At 37.9% G+C, this 13,311-nt stretch overlaps 1 protein-coding gene across 2 annotated transcripts; it reads right to left on the bottom strand.

Moving 5' to 3' along the window:
* Positions 1 to 3,289: 3,289 nt before the first annotated feature.
* CD4H9orf57 (chromosome D4 C9orf57 homolog) lies at positions 3,290 to 12,209 on the bottom strand. 2 transcript variants are annotated; one of them, XM_043565823.1, is made up of 4 exons: positions 12,089 to 12,209; positions 11,489 to 11,547; positions 6,595 to 6,717; positions 3,290 to 3,726 (listed from the first exon to the last, which is right to left on the bottom strand). In XM_043565823.1, exons 2-4 carry the CDS (start codon positions 11,535 to 11,537, stop codon positions 3,602 to 3,604), a joined length of 297 nt encoding a protein of 98 aa, XP_043421758.1. In that variant the 5' UTR covers positions 11,538 to 11,547; positions 12,089 to 12,209; the 3' UTR covers positions 3,290 to 3,601. The 2 variants fall into 2 exon arrangements, with proteins under 2 accessions (XP_043421758.1, XP_043421757.1); XM_043565822.1 differs by having other exon boundaries at positions 6,595 to 6,744.
* Between the last annotated feature and the right edge of the window lie 1,102 nt (positions 12,210 to 13,311).

A 13,311-nucleotide genomic window follows, 5' to 3' on the forward strand; every position in this document is an offset into this window, starting at 1 on the left:
CCACAAGCCTCCCCCCCGCCACCTATGAGCTATGGGGCCTCAGACTCCTCATCAGTATACTGGGGAAGACAGCAGTGGCCATCTCACTTATAAAATGTTCTCACAGGAACTTCTGAAAATCTTGTAACTGAGTGCCAGCAGGACAAAACATCCTATCCCTCCTCTGCTAATGGAATAAATTCCGTCTCTTCCCTGCCACATCTTCCATATGCCCCCAGTTGATTGATTGCAAAGGCTTTCTCATAAGTAAATTATGGGGCATTCACCACTGAAGCTTCTATTTCAGTTGCAGGAAAGAATATTGTTAACAAGGAAGCCAAACTCGTATTCAGAGGATCAAGCGAGGTCCTCAGATCCATTGACCCCTCAGTCTGATGTCTTATAAACTGATAAAAATCAGGCTATCACTTTGTCTTTAGGTGTGAGGGATAAGCAAAGAATAAACTTTTATCTTGAATGGATAGAGGCTTGAGTGGGAGGTGTAGGCTGGAAAGATGTGATCACATGTCTATAGGCCATCTGTGTGTTTCAAGGGAAATCATGACTGAGAAATTGTTAGGATGAAAGGGACATAATAGGACACTGAGATACCTCTCTTGAAATCAGATTCGTGTAAACCAAGTGTTGGGTGTGTAAACCTTGGGTGGAGGGGAGACATCATATCATCCTGTGCGTGATCAAATGTATTGTTTCCCATGACAAATACTATAACAAATCATGTAAAAAGAAAGCAGATGTTCTGTAACTGTGTATAGTGTTGGATGTTAAGGTACATGTATGGTGGTGATCGTTTTGTAATACACACAAATATCAAATAATTATGTTTCACACCTAAAATGAATACGTTACATGTCACTTATCTCTAAAAATTTTTTTTTAACATTTACTTATTATTTAGAGACCGAGAGACACAGAGTGTGAGCAGGGGAGGGGTAGGGAGAGGGGGAGACACAGAATCCGAAGCAGGCTCCAGGCTCTGAGCTGTCAGCACATAGCCCGACGCGGAGCTCGAACTCACCAACCGTGAGGTCATGACCTGAGCCGAAGTCGGTCACTTAACCAACTGAGCCACCCAGGCACCCCTCTAAAATTTTTTTAAGCAAATTTATCTTATCATTATGGGTGTTAGAGGTCGAAAATGTGTCTGCAGGGCTTTGTTTCTTCTGGAAACTCTAGAGGAGAATCTGTTGTCTTGACTTTTCCAGTTTCTAGCGGTTGCCCACATTCCTTGGCTTGTGACCCCTTTCTCCATGTTCAAAGCCAGCATGGAGTGTCTGCAAATCCCTCTCTGACCATCTTACTTCCCTGTTATAAAGACCCTTGTGATTGCATTGGGCCCACCCAGATAAATCCAGGAGAATCTAATCTCAAAATCTCTAAGCTCATCTACAAAGTCCCCTTTGCCACCATAACATAACATATTCCCAGCTTCCGGGGATTAGAATGTGGGCATCTCTGGAGAGGCATCGTTCAGCATACCACATCAAGGATGTGAAAATTATTTTTGTTCTGTGTGACTTTTGGGTCATGTTGGCATGCAGGTAGTCAAGTGCTCCAGTGATGGTCACTGCTTGTCATGACTTCCATTTCTCCTTTAGGTTTCCTGGACTCCACTGTGCTACAGGAGTGCTGACCATATAACCAGGGTCTGTCTCCTAGACCTTCAGGACCAGAGGAGTCAATGTCAAGTCATAAAGTATGGGGACTTGAAGGGATCTGAGAGATTATGTGACCCAATCCTTTTCATTTTGTATGTGAGGAGGATGAAGTACAGAGACTCCAAGGTGACCTGCCAAGGTCAATGCCCAGTTAGTGGCACAAAAAAGGGGTACCTGCTTCCTTCTTTTCTTCTCGTTATATCACTGGGATTTCAAGTTAAGTTTGGGAAGCTTTATGGAGCTAGTCACTGATTGTCTGAGTTTATTATTTTTTTCCTCCTGTGACATTGGGCAAATAACATTATGTATGTATAAAAAAACAACTAAAAGTCGTGTCTCCATGAAGTTCACCAATCTGTTTAACAATGTGGCTAATGTGTAAAGTGATAGAATAATGACAAATGAACTTAAATCTTAGGATGAAGAAACTTTTTCCTTAGTTCATAAATATGGTCTAAATCCTTGGGCTTTTTTTTTTATAAATTTTTAAAAAATGTTTATTTATTTTTGGGAGACAGAGAGACAGAGTGCGGGAGGGGCAGAGCATGAGAGAGACACAGAATCTGAAGCAGGCTCCAGGCTCTGAGCCGTCAGCACAGAGCCCGATGTGGAGCTGGAACCCACAAAGCGTGGGATCAGGACCTGGGCTGAAATTGGACGCTCAACCGACTGAGCCACCCAGGCGCCCCCGCTTTTTTTTTTTTACACTTCTTTTTCTTCAAGGGGTATAGAAGAGCATTTATTGATGGCCAGCTGTATGTGAGATACTGCTTTAGGTTCTGAGGAAAAGACAGCAAAGAAGGTTTTGTGGCGATGTATTATTTACCATTTGGGTTCCTCAAACTCCTGAAAACACAGAGAAAAACAACTTTAACATTTTAAATGCAGTAACTTGGAGGCAGCTTAAGTAGAGCACTGAATGAGAATAATTGAATATGTGGTACAATATGGAGGCCAAAGTATATTCACAACCCTTTAAAATCCCTTGTGGATGGGCACCTGTTCTTTGCTCAAAATGAATTGCTTCGTCTGCCAATGTTAGAAGAGCCAAAGCACGGAGGCGTGGCTATGGTGTGGAAATCCAGCATTTGGACAGATCCAAATACGGACGGGGAAAAATAAGTGCCGGCGCCCGGGTGGTTCAGTTGGTTAGGCGTGGGATGTTGGCTCAGGTCATAATCTCACAGTTCTTGAGTTCGAGCCCCGCATCTGGCTCCCTACTGACAGCTCAGAGCCGGGAGCCTGCTTTGGATTCTATGTTTCCCTCTCTCTCTGCCCCTCCCCTGCTTGCACTCTGTCTCTCTCTCTCAGAAATAAATAAACATTAAAAAAAAAAAAAAAAAGAAGAAAGAAAGGAAAAGTAAGTGTCAACTCTCACACTTGCCAGAGCTCTTTGCATTTGGGCTCATAGATCTCACAGGCCTGGTTTGCTTATTTGTGACTTATTTTTCCTATGGGATTTGTTAAATCAGTTCCTCTTATGGCATAAATTACTCCCCCAAAACAAGGCAGTTTGCTTTGGAAGCCAAATGAACATTCTGAGGTCCCTTGGTATCTTGTAATACAATCCGTTTGTAACTGTATTTCGGAATGCGGAAATATTTAAGGAAACCAGTAAACTAGAGACGATATGCATTATTTGCCTCAGGGAAATACGTTTTTATTTCTTTGTAGCTTTGAAGTCACCAGAAAGGGAACTGAGCAGAAAGAGGAGAGGAGAGTCAGAGTGTTGAAAAAGGATGTTTCTGGGAGAAGTTGGAGGTGGTGGGGAAGAAGGGGGGCACCTTGAAAACCAGAACTCGTTTTAGACCACAACTCGTATGACCTGCAGAGATAGGAGTGTTTTGCAGAGGGTGGATTAATGGCAGCCTGTTGTCTTGTGATGACCAGATCAGACTCTGAGGCAGTTGATCAGTCAAACAACTTGGAAATGGGCCACTGGCTCAAAGATTGCACAAGGAATAAAGGCAACAGTGAGTAGAGAGAATTCCAGAAGGCTTTGTTATTCTCTTGAAGCACTCATCTTGGGTCTCTGTGCAACCTTGAATGGCATACCACTGAATTCCACCTGAGGGAAACAAAAGAGGTAGGGTTGGGGTGCCCGGCTGGCCCAGTCAGTACAGCATGCAAATCTATCTTGGGGTTGTAAATCTATCATGGGGTTCAAGCCCCATGTGGGGGGGGGGGTAGGGTAAGGAAATTCCTTGTGAAGTGCAACCTACCTGGCTTAGATGCTTCAAACTAACAGGTTAAAAAAAAAAAAAGTAACAGGGTTCCTGGGTGGCTCAGTCGGTTAAGCATCTGACTTTGGATCAGGTCATGATCTCCGGGTTTGTGGGTCTGAGCCCTGCTTTGGGCTCTCTGCTGTCAGCACAGAGTGCATTTCAGATCCTCTGTTCCCCTCTCTGCCCCTCCCGTGGGCTCTCTTTCTCTCTCTCAAAAATAAACAAACAAACAAAAGAAACAAAGACCAAGCAAAACTTCTAGGTTTATGAAGATGCATTTTGTCTTTAAGAACTCCCACCTAAATGTATTCTAGTTAGCTACATTGCAATACAGTAGCTTTCAAATTTGAAAGCAAAATAGCTTTCAATTTCAGATGATAAAACCCATGCAATTGCCAGTGACTTGTAAAACTTTCTGAAGTGTTAGCTTCCATTATCATTCCCCAGCTTAACCCAGGTCATGAGTTATTCAAAGGTCTTAATCCACAGAAGGATCATTTGGATGTGTAAGTGCTTCTCAGGAAGGGAAGTGTGTCCTTGACTTCGTTTAATTTTCACCCTGATTTTGGAAGTAATGCATGTTCACTGCACAAAATGTGAAAAATAAACACAAGTGCAAAATAAGGGATAGTGTTGTCCTGTAATCCTGCCCAGCCTCCCCCCCCACCCCCCCACTGCCTTCCACGTGTATGAAGGGAGAACATGAAGGAGCAGTTCCCCAAAGGCAGCCAAACGTGTGATGGTTGGAAACTTCTCAAAACAGTAGTCACTCAACCAGGGGCACTTTTGCCTCCCACCCCCAGGACAGTAGATAATGCCCAGAAACATTTTTGTTGTTACAACTTGGAAGATCTTACTTGCATGGAGTGACATGCTAAACCTCCTACGGTCCGTAATATAGCCCTGCATAACAATGAACTATCCTGCCAAAGTGTTAATAGTGTCAAGGGTGAGAAACCCTGTTAATAAAGCTCTCAAAGTGTTCCAGTTCTATTTTTTTCAGGACAAAATTTGCGAGTTAGGAAACTGCTGTGCCCACGACACTGGAGTCAGACTGGGTCCTTGACCGGTCAAGAGCCATTGTCAATATTTTGACACATCAGCCTCCAGACTCATGTGCAGAGACCTTTGGCACTTGTTCTGAAGTTCAGCTGCCTTGAGGAGTGAGTATGTGTCCACATTCTGAAAGACAAGAGCAATCACTGAGAGCCATCATCTCATGGCTCCAGGGGTCCCTGGCACCTCTCCCCTTCTAGAAGGAAGGGGCTCTGACCGGCAGAGGCATGAGCCAGAGGGAACATGGGGCTTAGAGAGTGGACTGAATAAGCACAAATAACCCTCTTAATACCAAAACCCATCACGTGGGACCCCCAAGTTCTCTTCCTCTCTCCCAACTAACTTTGATCTCTTACTTTTTCTTTTCTCCTTCCAACTCCATAGAGAAATTTAGAGTTTTGCCTTGTGGAGATGTTTATTCATGGTTGGTATTCCATGCCTACTGTTCTGCAACTGCCTTTCTTCTGCTCAAGAATGTCTTAGAGATTGTTCCCATGTTAACAAAGGGATCTAGTTCATGTAAGTGTTGCATAGCATTCCATAGCCTGAATATACATCTCAGTTTGTTTATTTGTTTGTTTATTGAGAGAGACAGTACCCAATCTGGGGAGAGGAGCAGAGGGAAAGGGAGAGCAAATCCTAAGCAGGTTCCACACCCAAGGCAGAGCTCGACACAGGGCTTGATTCCACAACCCTGAGATCATGGCCTGAGCTGAAATCAAGAGTCTGATGTTCAACCAACTGAACCACCCAGGCATCCTTACATCATAGTTTGAAGAACACTTCGCCCATAGATAAACATTTAGGTCATTTCCATTACTTTACAATTAAATATAATATTGAGGGATAACCTTGATAATCATGCTTTTTTGTGTTACATGTGAATATTTTACTGCAGTAGATATCAAGAAATACAATAGCTTTGTAGAAGGCTGTGTTCATTTAAAATTTCAATGGAAATTCCCAAATTGTCTAAAAAATTGCTAACCTAATCTAAATTATCACTGGAATCTTTTTTTCTGTTATTTATATTCCAACTATTTTCATCCAGTTTATTCTTTATCTTTAAATTTTGGGGGTTGTCGTTCATTTTATAGGTCTTAAAATATTGAAGTATTCAAATTTATCTTTCATTTCCTTTACAACGTAGGTCTTTTGGATGTTCAAGAGGCCTCCTCTCTTTCAGTCTTCTTCGGTATTTTCTTCTAATGTTGTCATCATTTGGACATTTGCACTTACCCTGTAACCTCTGCAGACAAGGCTGGCTTCCTAGGCATGTCACCTGTGCACTTGTACAGGCTCTGTGCTTAGGAGGGCCCTGCAAACTATTACTAATTTTTTGTGAGGATGTGAGTGGTGTGAATGAGGCAGTATAGACATTCACTTGAATTTGAATCTTGCCTCCAATACTCATCAGCTGTGTGACACCATGCACATGTCTTAATCTTCCAATGCCTCAGATTTCTCATCTTTAAAATGGGGGTAGTGACAAGATCAAGCCCATGTCATTGTTTTGTTGGTATAATGTCATCCAGGTTAAGGCCCTTAGGACAGCATCTGGCACATAGTAAATGTTTACTGATGTTTGCTTTTATATAAGGATTTTTTCCTGTCGTCATTTTCATATATATATATTTTTAAGTGTCAAGACTTACCTTTCACGTGAATCTCTTTTATGCAGTACTGACCAGGTTTTGTTTTGCAGGTTCCAAAATCCAAAAGACATCCATGGAAGGGGATTGAGAGGTTGCATAATCTACAAATCACACCTTCAGCACCTCCAAGTACAGAAGATAAATAACTAACTAAATAAATAAATAAACGAATAAATAAATAAAGGGAAAACAGAAGTGACGGCCAGAAAGGAAAAAAAAAGAAGAGACAAAGGGAGAGGGAAAAAAAAATGTGATTTTCAACTGGAAAAGGTAAGCAACAATTAAAAAAAGAATTCTAAAAACTCATATAAATTAAAATTATTTTTATTTCAAGAGTGGGAGAAATTTCAAAGCATATGCTACATTCATGCAATTGGAAGCACCCAGAACGGATACTAATTAGAAATGAGGCCAGGTGGTCTAAACAATTTAGTTGGGAAAAATTTACTCGACTCCTTGGCACCTAATTAAATCAAACCAGTTATTTAGCCAGAAAATTGAATTTTAGCCATATAGTCACTATTAGGCGGCCCCCACTTCAATGTCTATGTATTGTAGGTTCTCTGTGACTGTGTATTGCTTGATTAATGTTTACATATAGGTTATCTCCAGCATTCAAATCCAGCGGCTTAAAATGTTATTTATTTTGATTACATAGAAATGGCCCAGAGATCCTCAAACTTAGTCAGCATAAGCAAGATTGGAAGCTAGCTATTATCTAGAGGACTGGCTTCCAAATTTGACTGTGCATCTCATTTACGTAAACAGTTAAAATACAATAAACACAAATTCCCAGAGCCCCTATAGACCTGTATTAGAATATATAGGAAGTGAGGCTCAGAAATCTGTATTGTAGACATGCAGAAACAGTGGAGGGCATGTGATTTGGACATAGATGTCCAGACCAGTGTTTCAGGACCACTAGTTTCATTGAATTCAGGCAGCGCCTTTATAATAATTTCTACAGGGAGCCTTGGCTAGTGATGAAGAGCTCATCACCATTAAAAACACCTCAGCCTGTTAAAAGATTCTTCTAAAATTGAGTCCAAGTCTGCCTCAGTGTACATAGTTTTCATCTTTTAACATAGGAAGACCATTGCCACGTCACTCTTATTCACTGATGACCCGAAGGAAGAGTTTATTGGGCAGTTTGCACTTTGTATTTTTTCCATCTCCCTCTGCCATTTTCAGGGTTAGAAAAGATCACTTTTAAGAGAAAATAGTCGGCTGATGAGGCTAATTAACCTCTGTTGACTATTCTCATCTCAAGACACTTTGGAAATTTCACAGTTGGTTCTCTCTCTGAGCGAGGCAGACTTTCAATCCATAATCAACAATCCATCAACAAATATTTTCTTAAGAACTAAGCTTATGCCAAGGACCCTGCTAGGCAATTTACATGCATTAGCTCCATCATTGTTCACAGTGGGCCTTCGAAGCCAGTACTAAACTGCTCAAGTCTCACATGAAAGAAGACTAAATCTCAAGATTTTAAGTAGCTCGTACAAGTGGCAGAGACAGGAGTTTAAAAAAGGCTGTTGGAGGGTGCCTGGGGGGGCTCAGTCAGTTATGCGTCTGACTTCGGCTCAGGTCATGATCTCACAGTTCGTGGGTTTGATCCCTGCATTGGGCTCTGTGCTGAGGGCCCAGAGCCTGAAGCCTGCTTCGGATTCTGTGTCTCCCTCTCTCTCTGCCCCTTCCCCACTCACGCTCCGTCTCTCAAAAATAAACATTGAAAAAAATGTAAAAAATAAAAAAATAAAAAGGTCTGTTGGAATCTCAAGCCCTTGTTCTAAGCAAGCACCCCATGTCCCTAGAGCTGCCTGCCTTTTTTGTATCCCAAACGTCCTGATCTTGCCCTCTTCTTTCTGGATATTTTGATTCTTAGTAGATTCTGAGTCAGTTGCCTGCCCAGAATACTAGGGCTGCTTGGATCTTTAAGTCATGCCTGAGATAACTTTCCTCCCGCACTTGTGACCTCTGAGTCTCACCCCTTGCTCTTAGAGATCACTGCATGGCTCAGAACTGTGGTGCCAGGGGCTCCTCCGTGGTGGACAGCTCTTTCTCTGCCTTGCCAGAGACCCATGGACTGTTTTCCTGGGGGAGTTCTGCTCTGGCTTCTTTCCCTCCCTTTCACATAGTCCCTCCTCCTCCTGATCCCCCCACCCAGCATCCATATCTTCTTCCTAAAACCTTGGCTCTGATGTTATTTACAGCTGAAGATGAAACCTTAGCTTTTTGTTGACTGTATCTGTTCATTTGCTTGAGTAATTATAAATATGTTCTCAGATCCCGTGTCCTTTATTCCAGTGTCTTTTTTATCTGAAAATTTATTGTTGGTTTTATTAACATTAGCACATAAATATATGTCTTTGACAACTAAATTTACAGCTTTGGGTTAAATGTAAAATGAATAGTTTCCTTAATGATTAATTCTGAAGTATGCTATACTATTTTATGACTTTATTTATTAACAGGAAACATCCAATAGATTACATTATTTATATAAATTATATAAATACAATCACATAATATATGACATATATAAATAGTATATAAATATATATTATATAAATAAATAAAATAAATTTATTTAAATTTATTTAAAATATATAAATATATATTATATATAAATTTTTATAATGTAAATTTATATCTAAATTATATATAAATTTAAGTTATATATAAAATATAAATGTATATATTTATACTTTATATAATATATAAAGTTCTAGAGTATATATGCTTTATATATATTTATATATTATATATACTTTATATATTATATATACTTTATATATATTTATATATTATACATATACTTTATATATATTTATATATTATACATATACTTTATATATTTATATAAATAAATAAATTATATAACTTAAAAATATGTGTATATTACATAAATATATATTATATATTAAATTACATACATAAATATATATATTCATATTTATACTTGTATGTAAAGTTCTAGAGTATATATACTTTATATATGTTTATATGTATTATATATACTTTATATATTATATATATTTTATACTTTATATATATTTATATATTATACATATACTTTATATATATTTATATAAATAAATAAATTACAAAATTTAAAAATGTAAGTATATTATATAAATATAAATATATATTAAATTACATACATATATAAATGTAAGTATATATTTATATAATATATAAAGTTCTAGAGTATATATACTTTATATATTTGTATGTATTATATATACTTTATATTTATATAAATTATATAATTTAAAAATATGAATATAGATTATATAAATATAAATATATTATATTATTATACATAAATAATATATAATACAAATTATATAAATATAATTACATAATATGTAATATATGTAATTATTTTTATAATTATATTATTGCTTATATTATTATAGCATCCATATAATTATTTAAAGGTATATTCTAAATAATATCTAGTTATTTAAATATATATTATAATCATGATGATAGTGATATTTTTTATTTTAATTTTTTTAATGTTTATTTTTATTTTTGAGAGTTAGGGAGAGAGAAAGAGAATGCGAGCTGGGGAGGGGCAGAGAGAGAGGCAGACACAGAATCAGAAGCAGGCTCCAAGCTGTCAGCCAGAGCCCGATGCTGGGCTTGAACTCATGAACGGTGAGATCATGACCTGGGCCGAAGTCGGACCCTTAACCTACTGAGCCACCCGAGTGCCCCAACAATGATCCTTTTAAATAACCACTCCTTACCTCCTGGCACCCATTACTTCAAGGTTTCTATTTATGCAGAATTTTCTTCTTTTACCCTGACAACTTCCCTGTGTATCTGGCAAAATTAACATGGTCCCCTCCCTAAATCATTTTTCATGGTATGCAAGACACTGGGTATGTTCTCATGTGGTCTTTCACCTATTCATATGCTCCTGTCCACATTTTTTACAAGAGACTAGTATAAGGACGTAAAATGCAAGAGAGATATTAGCTGACCAAGCACTTTAGGCATTTCAGTTGGTGACCCCAGTATTTGCTACTCATGGTCTCCAAGTCTCAATCTTAGAATGTTATCTCTGGGATGTGTTCTAGAGTCTCCCTACCGACATGTGGTCTCCAGACCAACAGCACCAGCATCACTTAGAAGCTTGTTGGAAGTGCGAACTCAGGCCCCACCCCAACCTGCATTTTGGCGAGATTCCCAGGTGACTCATTCATCCATTAAATCTTGTTGACTTTAAAAGAACCCTGGGTGCAGCATAGAGCAATTGTCTTCGCTATCATCTTACCGCTTTACTAGAGGGAGAATCCCCATGATGGTGCTTGAACATACCTGTTGGGAGGTATTACCTTCATGCATATCTAAATAATTTGAGGAGACCTAGGAACTCTGTAAAAGGAATTGGAAGTGCCCTATTATCTCCTTTATTGGTTCTTTTATAAATGAAGGAAGATGGTGAAGAGCACATTTAACAGGCAAAGTGCTAGAAGGCCCGTGTCTATGCTTATTCGATTTAATTAATTTTCTTTGCCTTTTTTATAACAGCTTCCAGCCTCCTTTGGTTAGCTCCAGCCTAGTGATAACAATAGCAACATGGGGCCGGCATCTAGCAGCGCAGTTTCCTCATCTATAAAATGGGAAATAACAGGACTTAACTCATAGGTTGTCATGAGGGTTCAATGAATTAATACAAATGAGATGTTTAGACCAGTTCCTGGCATATCGTAAATGCTCAATAAGTGTTAGCTCTAGCTGTTTAAAAGTGCTTCCTCAGGCCTTGCTATAAGCACCTTAATTACCTTATTTAAGGTCATCTTCCACTGATATTGTTATTCTGCAGTCTCTTAGATAATTTTCCCTCTTTTTGATTTATGCTTTCTTAATGACTTACCACCCAAGAGGCAGAGTAAGGTAAAAACATCACTGAAGACAATCCTCATTCTTTGATTTCTAGCCAAAAAAAGAAAATGGAAGAAAAGATACATCCCACAATTAAATCTTTCCTGGGGAGGAAGTAATAAAGTTACACATTTATGTTAGCTATTATAAAAAGGGAAATAACTAGCTGAGTTTTATTTTCTTAATTAAGACATGAAAGAGGGAAACTAAGGTAACTGTCTTTATCAAAAACTCACCATAAAACTTCTAGTTCCAGAATATTTTAAGTTTAGCTGTCTTTTTTATTACCAAATACCATTCCCTCCCTTACTTTCTTTCCTGAAATATAATTGTTTACAACAAAAACAAAAAAATGAAATGAGATTGATAATGTATAGAGAATAATACCCTGTTAAAAATCCTTCTAACTATTAGCCTAAAGGAAAATATTTATGTATGCGTTCTCATAAACTAATGCTTTCACTGCACATGATCATATTTATAAGGTAAAACATTACATGATAGTTAACAGTAGTTAATACTTCTTAAAATTATGGGAAAGAAATAGATTGGCTAAAAATAGCATTTTTTGACCTTTTCATTTATGACCTACCTGCCTTCTTGAAGGTTTTTGGGGAATTTTCCTAGGTTTGAATTTTTTTAGAGGTTAATGACGAGTAAAATTTCTGATGTAATGATGTCCGTTGTAACTGAAACCAACAAGGCAAGTTCCTGATCTACTACATTCCAAACAGTTTAAACAGTAAAAATCATCCAAGTCCAAGGAAATAGACAGGAACTTTTTCACTTGAGCACGCCTATGTCTACAGAACTTAAGTTCCTTACTCATAAAATCAATACAAGACTAAGTCAACACTTAAACTGATTAACTTTAAATTTGGCTAAAGATTTTTATGTTTACTATGCTATATATTAGTTCAGATGTACAGAACCTTCTGGGCATATATTTCTTCATTATATAAATTAGTTGGTTTCGATTTAAAAAAAATACCGTATAATCTTTATAGCAGAACTTAGTTGGTGTATTCAGAAAGCCATTTGATTTTAAAAAATAATGTTTATTTCTAAATGAATATTTAGTTCCAAATTAATGCATTCTTTTTGAAACAAAATACCAAGAATAGTAACATCTCCCTTGACCACGTTCCCACCAAACCCCGTGGCTTCCCCAAATGTAACCACATTATCAATATGTCGGATATCTTTTTTTTAAAGCTTTTTATTTAAATTCACATTCGTTAACACACAGTGGTATATTCATTTCTGACGTACAATACGGTGCTTCAACACTCCCACACGTCACCTGGTGCTCATCGCAAGTGCACTCCTTAATCCCTCACCACAATAAGTGTAGTTGCCATTTGTCACATACACAGTTATTATAGTATTAGTGACACTGTACTTTACATCTCTGTGATTCATTTATTTTCTAAGTGGAAGTTTGTACCTCTTAATCTCCTTCACCTACCCATTCCCCCACCTACCTCCTCTTTGGCAATGACTAGTTTGTCCTGTATATTTAAGTGTCTGTTTGGTTTTCTTTTGTTTGTTTGTTTAGTTGCTTTACTTTTTTAGATTCCACATACAAGTGAAATCATACGGTATTTGTTTTTGCTGGTCTGACTTATTTCACTTATCATAATGCCTTCTAAGTTCATCCATATTGTCACAAATGGCAATGTCTCATTCTTTTTTTAGGGCTGGGTAATATTCACACACACACCACATTTTCTTTACCCATTTATCTATCAGTGGACATTTGGGTTACTTTTACATCTTGTCTATCATAAATAATCCTTCAAGAAACATAGGGGT

This window comes from Prionailurus bengalensis, chromosome D4, assembly GCF_016509475.1.
Source record: "Prionailurus bengalensis isolate Pbe53 chromosome D4, Fcat_Pben_1.1_paternal_pri, whole genome shotgun sequence".
In the NCBI taxonomy this organism is placed as follows: domain Eukaryota; kingdom Metazoa; phylum Chordata; class Mammalia; order Carnivora; family Felidae; genus Prionailurus; species Prionailurus bengalensis.

What these genes read in the sequence shown, in the direction of transcription:
- CD4H9orf57 (XM_043565822.1), bottom strand. Translation starts at nt 11,537, where the DNA reads ATGAGGATTGTCTTCAGTGATGTTTTTACCTTACTCTGCCTCTTGGGT. An exon ending in CTTACTCTGCCTCTTGGGTG is followed by an intron (nt 6,745 to 11,488) that starts GTAAGTCATTAA and finishes TTATTTATTTAG; the next exon opens with TTAGTTATTTATCTTCTGTA. An exon ending in AAAAGAGATTCACGTGAAAG is followed by an intron (nt 3,727 to 6,594) that starts GTAAGTCTTGAC and finishes TGTTTCCCTCAG; the next exon opens with GTGGAATTCAGTGGTATGCC.